Below are 27,549 nucleotides of genomic sequence, written 5' to 3' on the forward strand. Positions count from 1 at the left end.
GTTTGGTCCCGCTGACGATCACACCGGAACAGCTCCTACCATACTTGTTGCTCCTGGCTAAAAACGGTTTGTCTGTTTCATCCATAAAGGTGCATCTGGCTGCCATCTCGAGATTTACTCAGAAGAGACATTCAACTCCATTGTTCAGTGACCGCCTCGTTAAACACTTCCTTAAAGGGTTGTTTCGAACCTTTCCTCCCACGAAGAAGTTTCCTCCGATCTGAAGTCTAAACCTGGTTCTGCGAGCCCTGATGAAACCCCCTTTTGAACCAATGTCATCGACATTATTAAAATTTTTGTCTTGGAAATTGGCTTTCCTGGTGGCCATTACTTCAGCTCGACGTCTGTCAGAAATACAAGCTTTAGTGATCGACCCTCCGTATTAGAGGTTTTTCAGTAATAAAGTTGTGCTGGCCACTAACCCGCATTTCATACCTAAAGTGCCTTCCATGTTCCATAAACACGCTTCTATAGTGTTGCCTACATTTTTTCCAACACCGTCTTCGGTAGCGGAGAAGACTCTCCATACATTGGACGTGAAAAGAGCTTTAAAGTTGTATCTCCATCGCACGCAAAGCTTCAGAGACACGAGACAACTTTTCGTAGCTTATGGTCCTGCGGCTAAGGGTAAGGCGATCTCCAAACAAGGACTATCCAGATGGGTGTCTTCGGCCATTTTTTATTGTCATTCCAAGGCTGGAAAACCGCTAGAAAAGCGTCCAAGGGCCCATTCGACGAGATCTACATAGACTGCGTTGTGGTCCGGAATTCCACTGGGGGATATCTACCAGGCGGCTTCCTGGTCGGTACCACACACGTTTACCCGGCATTACTGTCTCGCACAGCAACATGCTGAAGATACACAGATGGGACGTGCAGTACTACGTCACCTGTTCCAATAAGGTAAGCCCCAAGTGGAGGTTTCACCCTTCGGCAACTATGCTTTAAAGTGTCATGTCTTTCACTGTTAACATACTATTATGTAATGTGTTGCCATGGTAAATATGCATTGTGATTATTGTGATGTTGGTTTGCATACACGCCTCCAATGTTGGGGGATACTGCTATACAATCTATTCTAAGCATGTGAATCCATGAAAGATCCAATGCTGGAGAAGGGAATAGTTTCTTACCTGTAACTCCATTTCTCCAGCATTGGTATCTTTCATGGATTCACATGTGCCCTCCGGCCTCCCCAGAGCATGCAAACCAGCATGCAAACCAGAGATCCCCCCCCATACTACTTTGGGGGCCAAAATCTGAGGGAGACGCGGAGGCGGGGCTATAAATACCTCTACGTCCTAGTGGCGCGGCGTGTGCGGGCCAAAACGACATATATAGGACACAAGTGTCGGAATTTTTCCTATGGAAAATGTCTATATAACTTACCGAGGATTCCCAGCCTGACGAGAAATTTTCTAAGCATGTGAATCCATGAAAGATACCAATGCTGGAGAAATGGAGTTACAGGTAAGCACAGGTTACATAAACATGAGCTTTAGACAGCCATAGAGATAACTGAGAACTAGAGTCAGTGCTGCACACAAACTGTTAGCATAGCGCCATCCCTTGTCTTTGTTTCAAAGTTTTCTCTACAAAGTGGTTCGATTAAAAGAAGTATCCTCAAATATTGGGACAACTGAGAAATGATGTTCGGATTGCTGACTAACCCTCCTGCGTTTTGCCATAACAGTCAAATTCATCAGTGACATGTCATTACAAGGAACGAGGACATTCAACGGTGCAAATGAGCTTCCTGAATAAGAAGTCATTGAGAGGCAACCTCTTGTGAATTGGCTAATCGACTGCTGTGGTATAGTGATCCACGTGAAACTATATTAGATTCCAGTGAGGGACTAGCACTTTTTGCAATAGACGGGCATGAATGGTTTCTCTTTTTTCTTGAGACTTCACAGTCGGCGCTGGTCAGTGAGCCGGTTCTTGTTGGGTCCACATCTGGCATTGGATGTCTGCACGGATCTCGGACCGGCCCGAGCCCCTAGCTTCGCTGCAATCGCTCCGCTCTGCGCTCGTTTCCCCAGCTCTCATTTGCTGGTTTACAGGCGCGTTTGCCTAGCCTGTTTTCATTCTTTTGGTCTGGGGGACAGCACGGCAATCAATAGGCATTAATATCACTGGGGCGGGGCCATCACTGTTGAACGCACACCATGGTTTTCCAAATGTGCATCTTACACACTCATAGAAAAAAAGTAATTTCCAAACTCAAAAATGCTGCTTAAACTTGCATTCACTAGTGTTCTTTGAATAGTTTTTTGGTTGACTACCACACCAATGCCCTGTGATTTTTTTTTTTATTTCTTTTTTTGTGCTGCTTCCTTTGTTTTATCACAGGTTATAACAAGCTGTTATATGCTTGTCGAACTGCTTGTTGTGCTGACAGCAGTAAGGAAATTAAACTGTGAGTTCATGGGTGTCAACTTTCGAGTTTCACTACAGGGGCAGAAGTACCCCCGCCCCCACCTTGAATATCAGCAAGCAACCAGTAATATGATTAACCACCAGATTTTAATATAACATGTCAGCAACGGTCTCTAAAACTGCTGAGCTGCCTTGGTAGCCTTCTACTGTAGAGCGTGTCCATGGATCTCTCAATGTGCATTAATAACAGTATTTTGGGTGCACCACCGACAAGGAAGGGATTTAAAGTGGAGTTGATGTACAGTGCAGAAATTGCACCATTTTTAAACTATTAATTTGAACTTTTCCTTTGAGCAGAGTTCGACTGCCAACTCTTCCAAACTCTGCCCCTTATGGGATCCACCTTTAAATTGTCAATTTCCACCAATGGTAACAGTAGGTGTTTATTAAACCATTAGGAACGAGCCCTCTGTACAAGAGATAGCAGGCATGACTGGTTTTTCTAGCTCCTGAGCTTTTGACTTCTGATTCTTGCAAGATAGCTCGTTACTACAAGCAACATACGTGTTTAGGAACCTATTTTTTATATGTGGGTCGTCCCTTATAAGGTTTTTGTATGTTATGTGTTCAGTTTGATTTCAATATTTTACTACTTTTACTTGTGACCTTTATTATGAACAAGCAATGTTTACACTCCCGCTGTAGCATTCTTAATACCCCCGGCCCCCATCTCTGCGTCTCTGCGTCTCTGCTTTAGCTTTAGGGTAACACAGTAGTTTTTCTATGATGGGTTGCTCCTTGTCGCTGGTACCGCCAAAGGGCAGATCAGTCCGGTCTATTGTCCCACATTATGGTGATGCTAAACTATGCGGTTGGGCGTATCTGCCATTGCTGGTTGAAAAAGCCATCCCACAGCAGCTGGAAACTATGGCATTCGCAGAACAGCACAATAGATCTGTGTAGATAACAGAATAAAAATATATTTTAGGATCTGTTCTTCATACTAATTTATGTTGTAATTCTGCACCAGTTAGCGCTGAGAAGCGTTTTCTCCCTCTTCCCGATTCATGTTATCTATGACGTGGTGGAGTCTGCAGAGGTTCCACGTTGTATTCCTTGCTGGTACGTGCCCCATTTGATCTGGGTGCACTAGCATGGATATAACCCCTTTAAGCCGGTTTACCAGGGCCGCTGTCAGGATTTTGGAGTCTTGGTTGATTAGAAAATTGGTCTATAGGAACCACGCTCTAGGGGTGGTTTCCCTGGTTTTAGGATTGGTACTATTATTGATTCTGACATACTTCAAGCCTCAGTCGTCCTCGGCCTCTTCCTCCACGGTGCTACTAGGCAAGGAGGAGAAGATCTTGGAGGCGTACAGGAAGAAGCTGAATTGCAACACGTCCCTGCATCATCGTCCAGCCAACGCGGATGCCATGCTGGCAGCAGTTAACCAGAGGCTTTGACAGGAAATTTCGGATTTCCTCCCAGAGCTTCCAGCGCAGAGCCAATCATGATTCAAGGCGGGACTGGCAGAGGCAAAAATGGTGGCACAAAACATCATGGAGTCCACTGTGGCCCACATTGACACCTCTGGCCGGGTCATCTGCATTGCCACGGACATGAGAACAGCCTGGCTTTGTGCTACTAAATTCAACCCGGATGTCCAGGAACACATTAGACCTTCCGTTCGAAGGGAGTGGGCTCTTCCACTCCACCACGAACGCGGAGCTGGACTAAAAGAAAAACAGTTCACAAACGGCCAAGTCTTTATCCATGCTTATAAAGACCACGTCCAAAACGTACACCCAGTCACAGCAGCGCTCTGACAAGGGGCGTACATACGGAGGGTTCTGTGGCTTCCAAGAGCAGAGGTCCAGGCAGCCTGACCATTCACCGACCCAACATCTGCGCAACCAATAAAGTGGGGGGTTGAGTGAGGGCTTTTTTCCAGTCCCCCCTCCTCCGCAACAGCCTCAGAGGTAAAGCAGGCTTGACATGCCCCTCCGGGTCCACGTGTGTCCAGTGGGGGGCAGGCTTGCTCTTCATGCACAATTCTGGCGCCAGATTTTTGCGGACCCTTTGATCCTCTAGGTAGTATCCATTGGGTACCGCCTACCCATCCCATCCCATCCTCTCCTCCCTCTTACCCTCCACTCCCACAAGTTGGGACAGTAACTCTTTTGGCGGAGATCCGGTCGCTTGTCGAGAGCCAGGCAGTGGAGGAAGTCCCAGCCTCCCACTCCAGGATTTTCACCATTCAGAAAAAGAACCAGGCGGGCCTGAGAGTTGTGCTGGACCTTTCCACCTTCAACCTCTCCCAACCTCTACAAAATTCAAGATGGTTACACGTGCTTTAATAGCGGAGACATTGTTCAGGGGAGACTGGATGTGCTACCTGGATCTGAAAGATGCGTACTTACATGTCCCGATTTGGCAGCCTCATCGTTCTTTTCCACGATTTCAGGATCATGGGCTACCATTTCCAATACAAGGTGCTTCCCTTTGACCTCAGCTCGGCCCCCTGGGTCTTATCCAGGCTTATGAATACAGTGGCGACCCGCCTCAGGGCCACCACGTCGGTCCATACCTCGACGACTGGCTCACCAGGGCTTCATCTCCAGAAGCGGTGCACCGCACCTCTCATGAACACACTTCACGATCAGGGCTTTTCACTCAATCTCAAGAAGTTGCAGCTGCAGCCTACGCAGACTCTGACCTTGGTGCTCATCTGGGACACAGGCTCCGAGAAAGTTTTTTTTTTTTTTTTTTTTTTTTTCCTTCGGAGGACAAGATCACAGCCATCAAGAGGGCCACTGCGCACTTCCTCAGCAGAGAAGTGACATCGACCTGGTGGTACCAACACTTACTGGGTCTCATGGCAGCGGTCCTGTTGGCCGTCCCCCACACGTGAATCGGGATGAGGATACAGCTGCACTTCACTGCATCATGGAATCAGGAACGGGGCTCTCAGGCGGAGATGATCATTGTTCCTCCTTCTCTTCACCCGGACCTCACAGGGTGGTCCAGGGACTGCAACTTGCGGACGGGCAAGCCCTTCCGGCAACCTACCCTGCAGGTCACCATCAACAGACTCCTCTCTCGAGGGATGGGGGTGGGGGAGGCCTTCCTTCCGGTTATAGAGGGCAAGGTCGTCCTCATTCAGACAGACAACTCAACCAGCATGTTCCATGTCAACAAGCAGGGAGGTACCATGTCCCCTCCACTGTGCAGACTGGCAGTCAGCATGTGGCAATGGGCCCTGGAGAACATCTACCACACAGCCGTCCACCTTCCGGGGGAGTCCAATCTGGAGGCGGACAGGCTCAGCAGACTGGGGGCGGACAATTACGAGTGGCAACTAAACAATCTCGTACTGCATGAGATCTTCAGCAAATGGGAACACCCACAGGTGGACCTCTTTGCCTTCTGAGGCAACAGGAAGTGCCAATAGTTCGCCTCCTGGCTGGGCCCTGGCTACCGGGGCAACACATTTCAGACTCAGTGGAATGGCATGACAGCATACGCCTTCCCGCCCACACCGCTGATACGCAGGGTGATATGCAAGATCAAGGAGTCTCACCAACTCAGCCTCATTCTGATGTCTACATGGTGGCCAGCCAGGCCATGGTTCTCGGAGCTGCTCAGCCTCTTGGAGAGACCTCCCATTCGCCTTCCGACCGGCCCAGCACATCATCTGGCACAGCATGGGGCCAGGGTCATTCACCCCGCGCCACAGAAACTAGACTGACAGCGTGATTCCTAAGCAGGTCATGCTAGGACACCTCAGTCTGTCTCAGGCTAATCTCGAGATCATACCGGGTGCTAGGAGCAAAGCTACCAGGGCCAAGTATAAGAGCAAGTGGACCAGGTTCTGCCACTGGGCAAACGCTAAGACTATCAACCCCTCCTCCCCCCTTGCATTTACATTGGACTACATGCTCTCCTTCTCGGCGCACCTCGCACACTCGGGCGTGCAGGTAGACACCTGCCGCACTTACTTGGCAGCCATTGGGGCCTACAGAAACTCAGAAGAAGAGGTCTTCTCTGCCAACCCCATTGCCAAGAAGCATCTGACGGAACTCTGCAGACTCTACCTGCCCATGAAGAGGTCACACCCCGTGTGGGACCTAAAAATAGTGTTTGGTGCCGTGGCACACAAACCATTTGAGCCAATGGCGTCCGCGGACATCAGGCTGGTCACCATTAAGACAGCCTAGTCGGCCTCGGCTCGCAGAATAAGCAAAATCCAGGCACTGGTCGCCTCCGAGCCCTACCCTACGTTTCAGCATTCCTACCTAAGGTGCCTAATAGTGCTGCCTACTTTTTTTGCTGAGCCCAAAGATGAGGCACAGAGTTCTGCACTGCCTGGATGTCAGGCGTGCCCTGAAATTCTACTTGGACAGGACCAAGGGTTTCCGCATGTCGGACGCACTTTTCGTCACCTTGGGCAGATCTTGACAAAGATATCAGGCCTCCAAGGCCTCCATAGCCCGTTGGATGGTCTCGCCCATCAAAGAAGCTTACAAGGGACAGCATAAGCCACTTCCGGCCAACATGCACGCCCATGCGGTCAGAGCCAAGGCAACGGGCATCGCATTCCAGCGGCATGTTCCCTGGCAAGTCATAAGAAGGCAGGCCACATGGGCCCCCCCTTCGGCTTTCTGCAAGCACTACTGTTTGGATGCCGGCCCTAGATCAGACGCGGCTTTCGGACAGGCGGTTCTTAGAAACCTGTTTGCTTAAGGAGGTTGTCCTCTCCACCCTGGGGCTATACACTCAGTTGTAATCGCCCATGCAGTATGGAGGAAAGGGGACTGAACGTAAGAGTAATTGTTTGTCACCGTAGTGACAAACATACTTAGTTCTTAGTCCCCTTTCCTCCATACATCCCACCATCCTCCCCCCCCCTAATGAAGGTGTCATTAGGCAATGTTAATCAACTGTCACTGCGTCTATCGGGACTGAGGTATGGCACGAGTCAGGGCGGGGTATGCTCCCAGGGCCGCACCCCCGCGTTGCTCTAAATTTAAAGGAAAGGTTTTTTTCTGGTGAAAAAGGTTGTCTCCCCTCCGTTGGAAGGAACCGCCCATGCAGTATGGAGGAAAGGGGACTAAGGACAAAGTACGTTAGTTACTACGGTGAGTAACTTTTAATTAATTCAACCCATCGTCCAATAAACCAAAAAACACAGCTAATTCATCATGCAGGACTCACCAGTGGCAGTTTGTGCATAAATTCGGTTGGAATTACATATGGAAGCAATTTACGATGAATTTGGTGTTGACGCTTAGTGTACTCGGATCGGTCGTACATGTTGTCGGTAAAGTGCCGGCTGCAGATGCGGTATCAATTGGACCTCACGTCCGTCAAGAAAGCCTGGGCTCTAATTTCATTCTCGTCCACCCGAAAACCACAGTATTTAACCCATTCTCTTTCGGGAATGTATGTAGGACCATAACCAGACTTTTTGAATGGCTCTTAGAAGGGCAACCAAGTACCATTAAAGGTCGGCATTCTTCAATTGTCTTAGACCTCTATAGAAAAATATACATAATTCAAAAAAATGATTGTATGCCAGTGATCGATGTGATTGTATTACAGCTTTCTATGCAATATTAGTTTTTTCAAAGGGGGAAAACATGTTTAGCATTGTCTAATGAACACGGCGGTAACTGTCTTAGATATGATTGGTATACCGCCATTGGTAACGTGTTACTCGCCCGTTGCATGTATGCATCAAAAGGGAACATGCTTCCAAACGTGTCCTATGAAATATTCTATTGTAATAGACAAAGCTCCAATGTGGTATTTTTGGAGATGAAAATACTTGAAACATTAGACAATGGTGAAGTCATTGGGCTAAATTAACATTACAATGGTCAGTAAAGTTGGCGGGAATAGTAAACCAATTGAGAAAGGCAGTAGATAAATATAGAGAACAACTTTTGGTGACCTACCACTCTTACCTGGACCAACAAGCCGGCCGATTGAGCAAGCAGGGGAGCAACTGTGGGGGGTGGGGGGCAAGACAAACCGATACCTTACTGAGCACAGAGATGTTCTCCTGTTAAATGTCAAGGTATTTATAGAGGATTAGCAAAGAGGGTGTGTATGTGTGACATGTTTGTTGCGGGGTCTTGCAGAGGGGAGTCTGGAGACACTGGGTCTGGGGAGGCCATGAGAACAATGGTCACTGTGCAGAAGATCCCTTTTGAAGTGTACATGGTTTTTAGCACCTTGCCAGTTCCCAACCACCCAGTACTGGAGTTGGGTATAATGGAGGGGGGTGGGGGGGTTTGATGCAGGCGATGTGAGCACAAAAAGGCATCAACCTTTATTTCATGTCCCTCAAATGAGTGAGCGTCTTCATGATTCACTGAAAAATCGAAACTACTATTAACCATGGAGAGAATAGAGTGAGCTTAAGAAAATCTGATCCAAGGTCATTAACAAATGAATACAACAAACAAATAAGTAGCGGAAGAGATGCCGTCTAATATGATATGCTACTGCAAGCGTACCAAACAAAGAAAAGGAGAATGAAGCTGCCCCTGTTAGAGCCAAAACATCAATATAGCAAACTGATTGTAAATGAAAGAGACGAAGACCGGAGATGTCACAAATAAAGAGATGCAGACCGCAACGAAATGCAACCAAGATAAATAAAAAATGGGAAATACTACAAAAACTGGCTTCAAATCACAACAGGAACAAGAACAAGGGGAAATAATGAGTGCTATGAAACAGTCCACAACAAGAGACATGTGGATCTTAATAAATCAGATTCTGAACCAACAGTCGACTGAGCAATGCAGTAACAAACTGGATAACCCATTTCTCTAAGGTGGTTGGTAGTAACGACAAAGATCAAACGGTGACAGAAAAAAACACAAACCAAGAATGAATTGTGAGTTTAGAAAAAAGATGAAATGGAAAACATGATAAAAGGGTTGAAAAATTCCTCTGCGGCAGGACCTGGTGGGTTGACAAATCTGAAATTAAAAAAAGGTCCAACAAATGGGGCAATGCATATTAATCTTTCAAAACATCAATAAATGCAAGAAAATTCAATCTTCCTGGACAAGCCTAATGGTACCAATTTTCAAAAAAGGCCAGTGAGAAGATCCCGCAAACTATCGGCCAATAGCTTTGCTTGACGTTATTTGCGTCAACTGTGCAAAAAAAAAACCTCTCAACTGGGCAAAAACAGAAATTATGGACCCGAGACAGAGTTTACGAAGGGGACAGGGACGAACCTTGATTTGTTCTTACTATCAATTCTAAAACTAAATGCCATAAAAGCTAAAGAGAAACTATACTTTGCCTTTATAGATCTAAGGCAAGCTTTTAATGGGGTAAATAGATGACAAAAGCTATGGCAAGAACTTCAAAACTGGAAATGCCCTGAAGAGTTTTTGCAACCCACCAAAGCTTTATATAAGAACACATCAACAAGAGTAAGAACAAACAACAAAGGAGCTCAGTCTGCAGCAATAAGAACAAAAAAGGGTGTCCAACAAGGATGTCCTCTAGCGGCAACCCTTTTTAAGCTGTATATAGCAGATTTACCAGACACATTGAGACACAAAACATCCCCCAACAATCAATAACAAGATAGCGATTATATCATACGCCGACGACCTGGTGTTGGTAAACCAAACACAGATCGGGGTTACAGCATTTACTAGATAAACTCTGAATTTACATGGAAGAAAATTAACGCTGACAAATCGAAAATTCTCATGTTTGGCGGAAACAAAAGAGCAAGGGCCAAAGCATTTAAATCTAAAATGGGGGAAGAAAAAATGGAAATTGTAAACGATATTCGATACTTGGGCATAGCATTTAATAGATCAATTGCCAAAGAGAGATGGGGGTCGGGGGGAGAGTTTATGGCAAAAATGAAGATGCTATGATCACAAGGATCAATGCTGAATGGTCGTTAAGGGCCTTCTATGTTCAGAAAGTTCTTCCTATAATCTCGTATGGAGGCGAAGCCGGACTGAATTTATCATGGAAAATCTGGTATAAGATAGAAAGTAGGTTCTGGAAACCAATCCTAAAGCTGCCAAAAAAGCTTGCCAATAGCCGCATTAGCCAATAGCCGCATTAAGATCTGAATTAGATCTCCAATCAATGTACTCGGCAATTTGTTGGAAGTCACTCGCCTTATTAAGGAAGATTCTACAACCAAATCTGGTAGTTGGCTACAAAATCCTCTCAGCAAACGGGGAAGGAAAGAGTGCAACGCTACTGAACAAGTGGAAAGATAAATGGTGTAAATATCTAGAACAGCTAGACTTGAAAATCCAGAGAAAGTCAAAGAAAAAGTGAAGAAAACGGATTGGATAAATAACAGAGCAAAACAATTATCCTGTAAAACACTGGTAAATATGGCTAATGAACATCGAGAAAGGGACACAATGCACAATACTTAATGAAACTCCCCAGTAAGTATCATTGCGAGAAGCTGCTACATATAATGCTAGATGTTTACCTGACAAATGAATACCTACATACCAGAGGATGAGGTGTGAGTAACGGTCAGTGCAGATACTGCAAAACAAGATACATTAGAAAGCGTGAAACACCTGCTGTTTTGGCTGTACAGCCATAAACAGTGTGATGTACTAAGCAAGCACTTAAGAAAATACAAGACAAGATCAAAGGAAGGACAGCTTGGGACGGAAAGGACAAGGAAAGAATTGCAAGACATCGACATTTATAAATGTAAAATATATAGGAATTGGAATGTGTAAAGTTTTTTAATGAAACTAAATCACAATTTTTAAAAAAAGTAACCCGCCTCTGGTTAAAATACTACAATTTTCAATAAAGGGGTTTTCTCTGAAATCAACATTTCCTAAAATGTACTGGAATGATGTCCTAGATGTTTAGTTATCCTAAATGGTGATTACTGTACTGTTCACCGAAGGTTTCATTTCTGTGAGTTATCATTGTTGCGCCCATCACTGCCCTTCAGGTGATGGGCACCACAGTGAAAGGACAATCCGATTGTGTTCATGTGCCGCACCAACATTTTGAAGCCTATACTGGCTTTCATGTACCAAGTTTTGAACAAGCATTTGCTTTTTTTAATACAAGGGATACAACTTCCATCTGCAACAATAAGAGAGGCCCTCCATCATAAGTATACTATTAGTCTTCTGAACTGTCAGGGGCGCTGTAATTAGTTCTGTTCTGAAAGATCATGATAGTCAGTAAAAACAAACAAGATTACAGTTAACAATGTGCCAAGTATGTCGCTAAATCAAAGTTGTTCTTGTCTTGGTAATGATACCTGCCCAAACCTAATCTGGCCACCTGAGAGCACTGCCATAATTGTCCTAATCTTGAAGGGGAAGACCTGTGGATGTTATGCTGGTACTTCAGTCCTCGTCACTATGATGACAATTGATGCAGCCGTTTCCTTGGTGTTATGTATTCTAGTTGTCATTGACTGGGAACTGATGGTTGGTCTCACTGTGGGGAGGTCTGGTGATGTGTGGACTAAGAAGTTACATATGTACTGGTAAATCCCATTCACCCCTTTAATCTTCAGCCCTCTCCTAATTGCCATTCCTCTGTTGATGCTAACCCAACCTCTACTGTTTGAAGACCGCAAAACAGGGGCATAAGGGACTTGTGTATATCTTGCTATCTCTATCTACCGAACCGAATTGCCCATCAACTGCTCTCCCCTTCTCAGATTGATATTGATATTTTATTTCTATTGCGCTTGTACTCCAGTATTTCATAGCGCGGCAAGGGAGGGGAACAGGGGAGAACAAAACAACGATCTTACAAGGCCCAGTGACATTGAGCATGCGCAAGTGCATGGGAGACGGGGAGGAGAAAAGTGCATGGAAGGGGGGGGGAGTGGAGAGTGCGGAGCAAAGGAGAAACAGATAATAAATAATAAAGGCAACAAACCGTGGTAGTGCAGCCAGCAATTGGCTGGTGCTGGGTTTAAGGCAGCAGGCAGGGTAGGTCTGATAAGTGCAGGAAGAAAAAAGGGGGGTTAGGGGGGACTGTATGGGTACATAGACCCCAGTGCAAGGGGTGGCCTGGGGGCAGTGCGGGAGGGTGGCCGGATGAGCAGGTACCTGGGCCCAGAGGACAGAGGGTGGCCAGGTGCACGGTGCCAAGAGAGAACAGATCAGCAGGGAAGAGGGGAGCGAAGGCAGAAGCAAAGGGGAAGGTCTTGAGGTGCTTCCAGAACCAGAGATGGTTCTCCTCAAGTTTTAGAGTGGCAGGGATGCTGTTCCAGAGGGAGGCCCCAGCTGAAGACAGAGATCTACCCCCAGCTAGTTTCTTTGAAAAATGACGGACGGAGGAGCAAAGAGCTTGAGACGGGAGGTATTTGCGGAGGGATAGCTGAAGGTATTTTGGACCCAGGCCCCAGAAAGCCTTGTGTACAATGCAGAAGGTCTTGAATTGAATCCTTGCATCCACTGGGAGCCAATGGAGCGATTTCAGAGCTGAAGAGATACGATCCCAGGGCTTGAGGCCAAGGACAAGTCTCGCAGTCCTGTTCTGAATTAGCTGCAGAGGTCGGAGAGTAGAGGCAGGTAGATTTAGAAAGAGGCTGTTAAAATAGTCCATCCTAGAGAGAACCAGAACTTGGGAGCCCATGAGCTTCTGGGGGAAGGAGAGGAAAGGCAGAGTACCTCTGAGGAGGTGCACTAGGAAGTTTGACATTTTAGAGACATCAGAGATGTGGATGGAGAAGGAAAATGTGGAGTCAAAGATGACCCCGAGGATCTTGGCCTCGCAGGTGGGTGTAGGAGGAGGGCCAAGGGAGGACGGCCAGAGAGTGAGGGGAAAGGATGGTGAAGGTGTGCAGATGAGGAGGATATCCGTCTTGCTGGCATTCAGATGAAGATCATTGGCTGCACACCAATCTTGAATGGCAGTTAGGCAATCAGAGATGAGAGAGGGAGAGGAGGTGGCCGAGGGCAGCCTGAAAATGAGTTGTTAGTGTAGCACTAGAAATTTGAGCATAAAGTGGCAATGCAGTGGGCAAGAGTTGCCAGGTATTGGTTGAAAAGCCAGGGCAATAGGTTAGACCACTGGGGAACACCACGGTAGAGAGGAAGATAGATGATAGGAAGGACCCAAGTTGGACCTGGGAGAGTCGATCATAGAGGAAAGAGGTCAGCCAGGCCAGAGCCTGATCAGTGATGCCCAGGTTATCAGACGGTTGAGCAGGATGATATGGTTAACCACGTCGAAGGCAGAAGAGATCGGAGGATGAGGACAGAGGGAATGTTAGAGTCAAAGTTGGAGAGCAGTAGATGGTGGGGGCCAGGGAAATGCCTCCTCCCTTCACCACCTGTACACAATATACAGGCAGTATCTAGTATCCTCTACCACTGAAATATACATTTGTTAAGGAGATGCCCCAGCAGGGTGGGAAGATGCTGTGTACATTCTGTTCCATTCTGCCCAACAAGACTCTGGTGGCAATCTAAGTAAAAGATTGAGATTTCTTCCTAGGATGTTTTGTGACATAGGAAGGAACGTTTGGAAAGTATTTAGCATCCGTACGACTACTTTAATTTTGCATCCCTGTTTTGTGTTTTCATTGTAGTGCGAAGCAGTTAGTCCGTGGAGAGCCCAATGTGTCTTACATCTGTTCCCGGTACTACAGGGCGCCAGAGTTGATCTTTGGAGCCACAGATTACACCTCCAGTATAGGTGAGTGGTGCCTCCCTCTAACGCCTCTGCTATGACTGCATCTAATCCGGACCCATCAATGAAAGTATAAATGTCTCCCTTTTTGTTTATGGCAGAGATCTTAACATGGTAACATCCTTGGTTTTGTTGTACATCGATCATATACTCTGGCAAAGCTGTACAGATGTTGTAACTAGCATAGCAATGACAATGTTTATAACTGCATGAATAACGTTTCTTCTAGGCATACTCTGTTTTGGGGGTTTGTCCTTTTTGTAGACATTTTTGTGGGAATGCTTAATGCCCTTCCCAATGTTTTCTGGCTTTGCCTGTAGCATTTTCCTGAAGAATCACTCATAGTTATGAATTCGCAGTCCACAGGCTTAATTCAGAATATCCTCTTTAGCATGATAAAGTTGTCACACTTTTTTGAGGGATGAAAAACTAATAGTATTGTATTGCTACCATTTTGTGGCTGGACCAGAAACTGCTGTTAATTTGAAACTGAGGGTTTGGGGCCCACATTTGTGCCCTTAATGTGGCTGGTGACCACCCTCCACCTTCTGACCAGCCCAAGCTAATATACCAAAGTTTATTTTCTCTTCGCGGTTTACTATCAATTGAAACTAGAACTGTCTAACCCAAATCTCCCCGTGCCCCCCACCAAATTATGTGGTCCTACTTTGCGGTCTGCTGATTTTGTTTTGCCGCACTTCCCAATGAATCACTTTGCTGAAGAGGCCAGTCTCCTCTGCCATCGGCTCTCTTGACCCATGCCCCTTTAGCCCCATGTCCCGACAATATTTTCATTTTTCCCCCATCAGCTTGCCCCCTGCAACTTGCATCTGGTGTTTTTATAACCCTTGAAAACCCCTCACACCCCTACCCCGCAGAAGGTTGTTCCCTCTACTTAACTTGCTTTGGATGTCCACTCATCACCTCATGTAGTTTCCTCTGCTAGGCCATGATAAGTTTACACGTCCATCACTCGATGCCAAACTGCCTTCACCACTTTCCATCCATGAGTCACGGAAATCTTCCCTCTTGGATCTGTCACAGTGGACCTTGTTATCCCCTTTTAGCATGCTCCTTCTGTCTGTTAAGTAAAATAAAAAGGGGCTATGGTGTTTGTTTCTTTTAGAAATTGGGCCACTGGAGAGTGAATTATTTGAATGACTGTATGACTAATGACAGTGGTGTACTGTGGTTGGGGGGCTGATGATCGATGAAAATGTTTGAAGCCCTGAAATCTGCTTCTTGGTCTCAGACTTCCTTTTCCAGGTTCAGGTCTGCGCCTCTGGCCATTTTCCCTATAGCAGATAGCTTACCCAATTAGCACAGGCTACTGGAGCGTGCTTTAAATTTATAGAATATGTGCAGATGACAACTCTATGTAGCTGACCTGGTTGGCGCCTGCATTTGAGGGAAAAGCCGCCCATTGAGGTCCTCTGCCGCACCCTTCAGCAATGCAACCAAAGGTAATATATCCAACCGGCAGCAGAAAATGGTCTTACTTCACCTAATTTAGTTGAGTTCACATATGGATGTTAAATGTCCAGTAGCAGGCAGGCTGCTATACCTAAAGAATGATCTGTGCAATATGAAAGCCACATATCTTCCAGTTTATTGGGATGTGCCTCTGCGATTAGATGATGAAGGGGTAGCCTTTATAAAGAAGCCAACCTTGGGTTAAAAGACCTTCAGTCCACCATTACGGAATGCCCTGGTCACACCAGGCCCACTTGATACCTGTAAAATAGCAGTGGTCAGGGCAACCAAACCTTCTAATCCACCCATTACTATGATTGGTAGGGTGTCTGGTCTGCCAAACTTCCCAAAATGTAAAAGAAATGGTCTGGTCTAGGTCTTTTTCTACCAAGATATGAAATGAGACGGCTCATTCCCTACAAAAAATGATACACCTGCTAGTAAGAGAAAATGGGGCAAGTGGGGAGGTGATGGGAAGGTGGAAGCGTAAGAAACAAAGGGTAGGTTTGGTTCTTTAGCACATGGAGGGATTTGGTTTCTTTACCAATATCAAGCTCTTTTAGGCCATTCAAACCTCGTCCCTCTCACCTCAGCACATGCATAAAATGGAAAGAGTACAATATTCATCCACACCTGCCCCTGTTGAGTTGGAGAAGGGCTTCAAAAGCCTGTTGTCTTTCTTTGGTGTACATCTACCTTTTGTCAAGCAAGTTATATTTCTTTGACTCACTTCTGTGTCAGTTGGAGATAGCAGAGTCCATCCCCTCTTCTACCGTAACATGAATCCTGGTGGTCATGACTGCATAGAAGAGATGGAGGACCTTTTGGCAGAGAATGAGTTTCTGGTAGCTCTGGATTCCACTGGCGGAATGATCTTATTTAATGCCAGGTTTGAGCTTTTTTTAAAAAAAAATATTCATTTTTAAGGCACTGTGATGGGACTTTGGCAAGGAGAGAAAAATTGGAGTTTCCCAAATTGTCAACCTTGTTTGACATTAATATTTACAGAATATATACAGAGGATTGCACAGGAGCAACACGCTGGTCTTGGAAGCAAGACCACGCAGAGCAACAAAGTTTTGAGTCCCGGATCCGCGCTTAGAAATCAAACTCTGGTATGGTATTAGGCGCGTTCTAAAAAAACCAATAAAATATACACATTTACTTTTACTTGGGTAGGGTGGATGTAAATGGTGTCCTTAGCCTGTATATTGCCTTCGACTTGGGAGTCCAAGATAATGCCCCTGCCTTGGCCAACGTCTGTCTCCAAATCTAGGGGTTACACAGAGGAAATTCTGCCCCCTTCGCCATCTGTACTTTCTCAGTGCAAGAGCACCACTTTAGCCTCATCAATGGCCTCCTTTTCACCCATTATCCCTAGTGGTAAAGATTGAGGGCTCAGACTATTATGGGTATAATGGTTGACCTAAATAGTGCCCTTAATCTCTGCCAGCCTAAAGTTTAAGCAGTATTGGCCGCCTGCAATCTCATTCTGGAAAGAGTCCTGGAAGTTTGTAGACTTCTTGCCAACTGGCAAAGATATATTTTCATCAGGAGTGCAAGGGCAAAGAGAATTGCAGTGGATTTCTTGGATCCCACTGCCAGTCACTTGGACAGTGTTCAGAGGCACATGCCTTGGCATAGATATTTGGCCAGGGGCCTGGTTGCTCAGTATAGAACCACTCAGGTTCCAGACTAGTGTAGGGCCCTACTGCTTAATGGGACACCATTTTGTTTTATTTCTCAATGGACTAGACAGTTAACAGAAAGTTTGATCCCAAGCGTGCAAATCCATATCCATCACCTCTAAACCCCTTCTACCACCTTAAAGACGCAGTCAGCTGACAAGGGCAGGGGCAGACCTGCTCAAGTAGGGTGAAGTTCAAGAGTAAGTAAGTGAACATGGTTTTACCATTTGTATGTGCAAAAAGGGTGTAATCCCCTACTCTGCTCCCTGGACAGTCATTCCCTTTGTCTGACATGGCCACTTGGGTTTTATGCTGGACTCCTGCAGAGCCTATTTATTGACAATCCGTTTATACAGTTTCTCAACCTTTTTTCATTTTCTAATCCAATTATTAAAAGGCACTTCAATGGCCTTCAGAGGCTAGTCCCTTAGATTACATGGGCCCCATCTGATGTGAGACTTAACGTGGTTCTCTCGGCACTGGACAACAAGCCATTTGAGCCCTTGGCATTCGTGGACATTAGGTTCATTACCCTCAAAACAGCTTTCTCTGTAGAGCTCACCTCTGCCTGAAGGATCTGTGAACTTGAATCCTCGTCTTGGAACTTCATTCTCGACTTTGTATAGCATGCACAAAATCCAAGTTCCTTTCCCCATACCCCCAAAGTGGTGTTGGTGTTTCCTCCCCATCAGGAGATTCATTTACCTGTTTCTGAGCCAGTTGCCAGATGCAAAAAGATTGCTGAACAATCTTGACATATCCAGGTCCCTATAAACATATTTTGAATGTATCATTGCATTCAGAGCCTTTGACGGGTCTTTCAGGGGCCCATCCTATGGCACAAAGTCCTCCATTGCCCGTTGGATTGTATCCTGCATTTTAGAATGCCTCTAAGGAACCTGACCTGCTTTTGGTCAGGGCTAAGGATGTATGTTGCTTTCCAGCACCCTGTATCCTTGAAGGATGTATAAGGCAGAGTTTGTGTGCCGTTACTGTCAGTTACCGGCATTAGCCGGCATAAGTTGGGGTATGCTTGGGTGCCTCTATATTCAGTTTTCTTACCCTGCCTTCAGCGCATACACTTTCCACTATGCGGGCCTCCCTCTTTCAAAGAAGTTTATTTTCAAGACCTGCACGGCTTCGTGTTGGTAAATCCGCTCCATAAAATTTACATATTGTTTTTTACTGGCCCTATTGACTTTTACTTTTTTTGGTCTGAAGTTTAAGGTCCGCAAAGGTCAGCAAAGTCTGAATTAGTTGACCTCTGATTTGTTTACTACGACCCTGGGGACTGTGGTGGGCTGCCTTTGGGCTTTCCCCTTTGACCTGGGTTTGGTTCTTTTTTCTTTCAATAAGCTGCCTGAAGAAAATAAGGATCGGACTGGGTACATTTCCAGATACTGCGGGGCTTCCCTATTGGGGTTGCCCTTTGAGCTGGTTTGTGCTTTTAAGACTGCTCCTCTCTGCCTGTTTGGCGGATGCCCGTGGATTACCATTCTAAGCAACCTATTACAATGAGGCCAGTGCTAAGAAGCCAAATGGGGCAAGATCTATCGGTGGCAAGATGCATCACTTTGGCAACTGAGAAACTGCCTGGGGGGTCTTGCTCTCTTGAATCCTACTATTGAGGGCTCCCCCCAGGTGTCGACCTCATTATGTAAATTCTTGACAGTTTGCTCTGCTGGGGAGAAGTTAGGCCAGGGGGTGGGCTCCGATAAGGCACTTGTACATTCAGTCCGGCAATTGATATTATATTATGATGATCAATTCAATCGTGGCCCTCCGCCTTCCACCTCGTTGGTACAAGCTAACATTCATCTCTCTAATAGGAGAACCATTGCAAGAATTGTGTTAACTTGCCTTTGCATCATTTTAAAACACCCAGAGCTATCCTGTGAGCCAGACCAATTTCGGGACAACGGGTCATGGACCATTATTTAATTAAGGCTGCGACAACTAGCTCTCAATTGAAAACTTGCCCAGCAATGAAAGGAAAAGCGATGTTGGACCACTGTTCTAATCACACATACCATCAAAATCCCATTTTTGTTGAAAGTTCTGTGGAAATTAGTGAAATTTCAGATGACAACCCGGTGGAGGGACCTCCGACTTGCCCCATTACTCTGCTGGGACCCAGGGTGGAGCTGCTTCCAACAAGCACCCTCTTGAAGGGCCCAAATGAGCCATGCCCAACTATTGAACGAATTAACGAGTATAACCATGGCAGATGTCTTGACTGAGCTGGGAGGCAACTTGTTGGGTGTGGTAGTACCTGATGACGATATTCCTCAGTCTAAAAATAAATTATGTAAACAAATCGAAATTGGTAAAACGGAAACCAATGGTATGTAGAAATCGCATCCTTAGCATTGGAGCTGCTCATAAATCACCCTTTCGCTCCAAGTCGTCTCTGGTTATTGAGCATGCTAGTTCGAGTCTGGAAGGGAAATCTAAAGCCTTGTCTATTACTCCATGGCTCAAACTGAATCTAATCCTCTGCTTTTCCAATATGAAGCACCACTAAATTCAGTGCAGGGTGATGCTACCCCCTCAGCCCAACTCCCAATGAACAGAGGTTACTGTGAGGGGATGCCCCTCTGGTCCTTGGATTGGTAACTAGGAGGTGCACATGTGGTGGCCCAGGGGAAGTTGGCAGTTACCCACAGTATACCAAAGGGCACATTTTCAATAGTTAACCCACTAAGGCCCAGAGAATTTTCTATTGCAATCAACAAACCCCCTGAGGGCCTCCCACCCGCACCTGCTTTTGCGGATTGAGTAAAGATCTTATAACCGTCAAAGATAGGTATAGAGGTCAACTTTGTCTCTTGTAGACAGACAGCTGGCCTCTCATAGATTGGCCAGACAAAATGGATTTGTAAAACGATGTACACTACCACGAGTATTCCAAGATTTTACGCTTAACGAAAAATAAATTCCACTCTGCCTCCACAGAGTTGTTCTTTAAGGGACCAATTTCTGTCACAAAGAGGAGATAATGGCAGCCCAATTTATTTCTTTACCTTCAGCTTTCCCACATCCCACACTCCCCTTCCCCACCTGAAGGAGCACATTTCTCAACTTATTGTTTTTGCAGTGGGAGCCCCCTTCTCCATCTCCTCCTGCTTAACTTCAAACCCTAGATTTAGTAGCCCCTCACTTTGTTTCGAAAATCAGTTCTTTCACTAACAGAGAATTCAAATATATGGTGCAGATGTCCAGATCTCTATCGGTGAAGGCAACTCTCTCAATATCAGATAAACCAATCTGTGTCAGAGTTGGTATTGCTGAGAAAATCGACCAGATGTTAGAAATCGACAGGATGTTATGCCTCGTATGTTTTAGGTGTTGAAGGATTGGAACGACCATTCTATATTAATGGCATCTTCTGAATCAGAATTGGAGGGATTCCCTTAATCTACCCTTGATTAGAAACTCAACAATTTTAACGCAATTGAGTTCCAGAGGTTTATTGGGCTTCTAGTCGCTGGTCCTAGTATTAGGAGGAATGTCCACGTTAGACATGCACATTGTTATAACGGAGATTTGGCCTCTGCGAACACTACAATGAAGAGGGATTTGAGATGGATCCGTCGGATGAACATGTATGATGGCACTAGACATGAGCATGTTTGGAAAATCAAGCAGTCCTATAAAAATTATTCTTGATCAATACAAAATATTCTATTGCAACAGGATGCTGAGACTACGTTGGGTGTCCTAATCACTGCTAAAGTCAGTGCTTTCTGGCAGCTTATCAATGGCCGGGATCCAAACTTTGTAGTCTCGCAACTAAACACTATCTCGGAGTTGGAGTGGGTTGAGTATTTTGAGGAAAAGTTTGGTACATCAATGACTAATCCCTCTGTGATTGCTGGCTTTTCGGATAGCAACATCTGGAACCCTTCTCTGGATATTAGTGTCATCTACTCCCCGATAGCCAAATATAAATCCAGAGCACCAGGCCCAAATGGCCTAACAAATAACACCTTCAAGGCTGATTGAAACATCTGGGAGAATCTATTATTCCTGGAATTTAAGGACATAATTCGTACAGGGGTAACGCCACAGACTTGGAGCACGGCCCTTGTGATAACCATCTACAAGTGCGGGAGTAAGGCTGACCCAACAAACTATCGGCCTATTTCCCTCATAGATGCCGATTGCAAGATCGGTTCGGCTTTCTTACACTCTCACCTGGAAGAGTGGGCTAAAATGGCTCATCTGCTTGATTGGTTTCAGACCGGTTTTAGAAAGGGTCACTCGACAACATCAGTGGGCTTGTACTCAAATATATCCAGGAGGATGCTTGGAGGAGGCCGAAGGGCTGTACATATATGGCCTCGATTGACCTATCGCCGAATTTGACTGTGTAGTTCATGGTAAACTTTGGGCAAAACTGGCTAATTGTGGTTTACCGGGTGGGGGGGGGGGAGTGGGACTGTTGAGGCTTATCAGGCGGGTATATGAGAATTGCGGGAGCCAAGTCCACCTAAGTCAGAAGGGGGATGTATCTCAGAGAATTAGATCTTAACGGGGGGGCAGGCCAGGCACGGCTGTGTACTTGCCCCCTGGCTGTTCAACCAATACATGCCGGATGTTGTGTATGCTCTGGCTAAGGAGGGGCTGATTGCCCCTAAATTTGAGCAAACAAAAATCACATGGCATGCATATGATTTTTGACCTAACTAGGGTCAGTCTGTAGAGGCTTCTAGATAAATTTGTGGAATACGCAAAAGGAAATGGGCTTATTATTAACCCTAATAAAATGAAAATCCTTGACTTTAGAAAAAAGGTGAAGAATAACCATCATGAGGGGTATATTGAAGGTGTGGCCCTGAAACTTTCTGAGGGTGTGGGGTATCTGGGCTTCAACTTTGGAGCACATAAGTGCTCTAAAATCGGTTTCGAAGCGTTGTGTAAAGCCAAGCTTCTAGAGTTGCAGATTATAAAAATCGACCGTAAATTTGGCCGATTTACCATTAAACTACCTTGATGTTTTTTGAAGGCAAGAATGTGCCAAAATTAACATATGGTCTCAAATTACTGTCGGATAAAGTGCAGAAAACATTGGCTAAAATTGAGGGCAGAATATGGAGGCGGATACTCAGCTTGCCTAATGTAATGCTATTATCTGCACTAAGATTTGAATTGGGTGTTTCTTCACTCTGGGCAAGGGTGCGATGTCACGGTTTGACTATATTTGCGAAAATCATGAGCCCCCATGCCCGATTACCTGTACCAACTGTTGTGTGAAAATGTATACTCCTCTGTAGCTCTTACTGCCCTCAGGGAAAGATGTAAACTTATTCTCCATGACATTGGTCTGAATTTAGAGACCATGGTCTCTAACCCTTTGAAGGTAAAAAGGGCTCTACTCGACCTTGATTGGGTCCAAACTACGGATGACCTTTCATTCATACATATCTCTAAGTCATCTTGGGCATGAGCATAGACGCCAAGGATCTCCATCTAATATTTCTGCTCCAATTTCCGAATAGGTATTATTGTGGGATCCTACTAAGAGTATGGTGGAATCTTCTACCTACCAAGGAAATCCAGCTTAGGAGGAACCTTATAATGGAGGCAGTTGGTTGTAGGTTTTGTTTGCTGAAACCGGAGTCGCTACAACATTTGGTTCTGTCACTAAAGTCCTTAGTGTGATTCACTAAAATCCTTAAGGGTGAAATATCTGCCAGCGCTAGAGTTGAATCGCCTATTTTCTTATGTGGATATGGCATTGAAGCACTATCTTGGTACCCAGAATGTACATGAGGGACTGGCCTTATCCGGTTTCTTTAAAAGACTTAATTTGTAGAGCCCTGGTAGCTGAGGATTAAGTGACTCTTTAGGGGATAGGTTTGGGATCTGGTTATGCCAATTATCCCCGTTTCTAACTTTTCAGTTAAAGGTTAGAATTGCTGTAAACTGTATTTTTTTTAAATTGTATTACAATATATTCTTTTATCAATTGTTTTAGGGGGCCTGTCATATATTTATCCATGTTTTTTTTAATGATACTCAATTTTGTTCTTTAGGATTTCATGGATATTTTGTTCATTTTACTTTTTTTTGGTCTTTGATTTTACTTGGTTCTGGTTTAATTTTATATTATGATGGTTGTTTGATTTTATTGTAATTGTGTGTTCATTTCTCTCTGAGAAAGTGTAAAGGTTTAATTAAACCAAATGCAAGAAAAAACTTTGGCCTCCCCGCGCCTTTTACTTGAAGGCTAATGCTTCATTTGGTGAGGAGGTCCTCCCTTACATTTTTGGTTAGACAAAGATCTTGTTGCTTAAGTAACTCCTGTAAGACTACCATCCTTCCTGTTCTTGGGGTGCTTTGAAATCTGCCAGAAGTATGGAGAAAAAGGGAGCGGGACATACAAGTAAATGTTACTGTAGTGACTACTGTTATTATTTCATGATTCCCTTCCTCCGCACAACAATTGCGTCCACCTGTGTAATAGGATGGCCACTGGACTGCAAAAATAAAAAACTGTCAGATGGGCCTAGGAGGATACTCTAGGGATGTGCCATTGGGGTGGGCAGCACCGGCATAGTTTTTCATTATTAATGTTGCTATGCATCATGCAGTGGTCCAGTTTCCAAAGGATGGTATGTCCCATCAGTATAGAAGAAAGGAGACTTTGGATTAGTACAGTAGTAGGTAGTACAGTAGTCGGTTATACGATAGTGACTGGTATGCATAATTTTTTTTCTGTTCCGTACCCACTTAATACCTTTAACACTTTTGCTCATTCAAGTGATTAAATAACTACTGAGTCAAAGGAGTCTGTCCAACAGAACTGGGCCAATGTTTCTATTACCATTTCTTTGTGATCAGGGATAGACAATGATTTCAAACAATTGGAGCTACATTTGTTCAACCAGCATAACTCCATTAGCGTTTCAGATTTCTAACAGCCCAGGCTTGATTGTTGCTCTGTATAGAGCACTGTAACTATTCCATAGATCTACAGAATGTTTGTTTCAATATGCACCTCTTACTGGAAATCCTCCTCTAGTCCTTTTCCCTGCAGGGTATTACCATTTGGCCTCCGCTTGATTTCTTGGGCCTTTACCAAACTGCTAGATGTAATTGATCATCTCAGGATTCCCAGAATACAAATGTATCCTTTTTTGGGTGATTCCCTTGGAAGCTTTCAATTCTCGAATGATGAAATAAATTCATGCACCTAGCCATGTCCCCAAAATCATTGGGTACAATCTGGTTATTAGGAAAGGCATTTTCTCCAAGATTGATATGACAAACCGGAGATGGCAAACTTATAATAGTGGCATGGGAACTATTATCAGTCTCCCCATTTGCTTGCATGATGAACTGGGCCCTGAAAATCCCCTGCCCCAAGAAAGAGACCCGGCCCTAGGACAAAGGTCACTGTTTTTATTAACAATTTAAATGACAGGGATTGCAATATGAAAAATCCAAAATTCTCAAAGTTAAATCCCAAAACCCTAACGGGGGAAGGGATTGGTTAGTGAGGCGAACTATAAATGCCTTCCATAAGGGATTAATATGATCACCTCTGTGTTACAAATACAATGTTACAGGTTAGTATAAAGGTGATTGGCCTGATGCAACATAATGTATGCCCATTGTGGAAGGTGGTTAGGGATTGGACAGAAGTGGTTTTCTCCGCCTTGGAGCTTTGGACTATTACCAAGACAAGTGCAACTATTCAAGGTAGTGGGAATGACCCCCGAGGTTCTGCATGTTCCTTGTAAGTTATCTCCTAGGCCCTGAGACAGAACATTCAGCTTTGAACCTGTATTACTTTGTGTAGCTTGCTGCTAGTGGTTCGATGGGAACAGCCATCTGGGTCTGCTTCGAATGAATAGGCTCTCTCGTGGATTCAGGTCATGTGTGCAGGTACCACGAAATGGAGCACTCTTGCTTGTAATGAAGAGGATTTTTGACTGTCCTTCGCAGGTGCCCTATCTCTTCAGCAAATTTGAAACGTTCCATCCCTACATGTGCTTGCCGAGGCTCTACACAGTGTATGTATTAAAAGCCTTGCCTGCATGCTTCAACAGGATCAGCCCGTCAGCCTGTCCCTGTGTTGTGAAGTTAGTCTTGCTTTTCCCATTCACTCCAATGTACCTATGTCTTCCATCTTTATTCGCATGGCCACCCATTTTGGTTGTGGTTAAGCGTCAGCAAGCTGTTCATATGTATTCTTGGGCATCTTGCGCTTTTCACGTAGCAAAAGGTGTCAGTCCTCTATGTGAGTCCTAAGCATTTACTTTGTGTCCATCAGCAATAAAGCTAAATGTCTGCGTAACTTGGTGCAAGGATGCCTATGTGCTTCATGTCTAACGTATCTGTTGTGATGTCATCAGCGTTCTTCTAGGTTGCAGTCAGTCGACTTGTTTGATCATGGGCAACTGTATCTCTTCAATACTATCATCCGGGTATGGTCTTAATGCTTGTCTGAGTGAGCAGCGCTTCTCACACCTGCAATATATATCAATGATGGGGAGGAAGGGCCCAGAAGCGATCTACACCTCTCGTTTCTCCTGTCGCCAGCTGAGTGTGGTATGGGTGTAACGAGGGTCATGTTTGGGTCTCCCTCTTCAATCCCCCTTCTGGTCGACAGGTCGACTACACTCCCTACATCCTCTGTATTCACGTGCGACCTTGGGGTCCAGACATTTGCCGCCACTCCCAGATGTCCATGGTACTTCACGTGCCTGCCTAAGCCTCCAGGTCATACAGCAGCAATCTCCATCTGGATTGCTCATGCCCATTTTCCCCAATAGTTGTGTGGATCTAGGGGAAAAGGGAATGCTGCATCTGGCAGGGGAACAGAGGGCACTGCATCAAATGTCATTTCAACACGTTGAGAGTCTGTCTCCATCAGTTTTCGTCTCTACAGCCAGTCATATTTTCATTCCCATCGTCTTTTCAGTAGTCTTCTTGCACTGCGCTACAGCTACTCTGATAACGCAGAAGGCAAACAATACTAGCACTAAGGCTGCTATCAGCACCTTCAGTCCACTTGTCACCCATGATGGTATCCAGGAAAAGATGCAGGTTAGCCATTCGTAGTCTTTTCCTGTTAGGTTGGTCACTGCCTCCATTCTAGCATGCAGGTCTGATAATTGCATGATTGCCTCTGTTAGTGTTCCATTATATCCATCGTGGGAAGGCACCTACATACAGCTTGAAGGCCTGATCTTGGTGCAAACACCTCTTTCCATAGCTGTAAGGAGATCCAGGACATATCTGTTCCGTAAAGTCATCCATCTGATGGCTCTCAACTCTTCTTTGACGTGTTAAACCCCTTGACGGTCGAGTTTTGGTCTGCAACAGTTCCCATCTGGTGATCTGCAGCCACTTGGCATTCACATTGGCCTGAACTGCTGTAACTACTGATGCAAAGAACATCTCTGTCCTGCTGAATAATCTGTGTTCTGATGGTATTGCATCTAGCGAGTCTTCCATCTTTGACACAGTATCCTTTTTGTCACCTCTACGCATCTTCTCTTCTGGTGTGCATTCATTTTGGGGAATTCATCGAATTGTATGTCTTTTCAAGGCACTAGTAATGATGGTGTGTTAAGCTGTACTAGAGAGCATATACCTCCCCAGTGTGCCTGTAGTTGCATGTAAGCCTTGGATCCGCAAGTACATTAGTGATCCATTAGCACGGTGGTACCGACCCTCATGCCTGGTATCTCCGATATTCATTTGCATCCTTTATTCTCTCCAACCTTCACTAGACCATCATTCTGGAAACACATGGAAGCATTCTCGAGTGGTGTGATTGGCATGGGACCAGCTTCGTTTTCCACCCAGGTGAGCAGCTTGGCACTTGCTGCCCCCTCCTTGCTTCAACTGTCATTTTACCTCTGCACCACTGCTGCAGGAACTGTCAGGAGTGCTGCGTGTGCTTTGCATACTACCATGCCTTCCATCCATCCTCCTGTGCATATCTGTCCATATAGTAGTAACTGGGGTCTCTCCCGGCATTCCTCCTATCTCTTTGACCTATCTTTGGGCATTGCAACTGCTTTTGTGTCACTATTCTGGCTTCTCCTTTGTTTGTGCAATCAGGAACTTGCTCTATTGTCTTGTCAGTGCTCCAATAGTCATCTTATCGTTTCTTGAGTCTTGATATAGCTGTCTTCATATGGGAACCTCTTCTGCAACATCCATCTTAGTGTAGCCCATCTGCCTCGCAATCGGCCTTTTGTTGTACAGATGCTTGTGATCTGGCTGTTGGGATTTCTGTTGCTATGAATTTTCTGGAATTGCCCATGGCATAGGGGATTCTTTAGCACACATAGCA

General features: G+C 45.3%; 1 protein-coding gene across 3 annotated transcripts in view; it reads left to right on the forward strand.

The window, feature by feature from the left end:
- The window catches only part of GSK3B (glycogen synthase kinase 3 beta), a 1,215,699-nt gene that overhangs the window by 855,323 nt on the left and 332,827 nt on the right, over positions 1-27,549 (forward strand). For all 3 annotated transcript variants that reach the window (XM_069635848.1, XM_069635849.1, XM_069635850.1), the window contains exon 6: positions 13,973-14,079. In XM_069635848.1, the coding sequence (XP_069491949.1) occupies positions 13,973-14,079 (107 nt within the window). The remainder of the gene's footprint in view (positions 1-13,972; positions 14,080-27,549) is intronic.

The sequence above is a fragment of the Ambystoma mexicanum genome, chromosome 7p, assembly GCF_040938575.1.
Source record: "Ambystoma mexicanum isolate Mex_15411 chromosome 7p, UKY_AmexF1_1, whole genome shotgun sequence".
NCBI classification, from domain to species: domain Eukaryota; kingdom Metazoa; phylum Chordata; class Amphibia; order Caudata; family Ambystomatidae; genus Ambystoma; species Ambystoma mexicanum.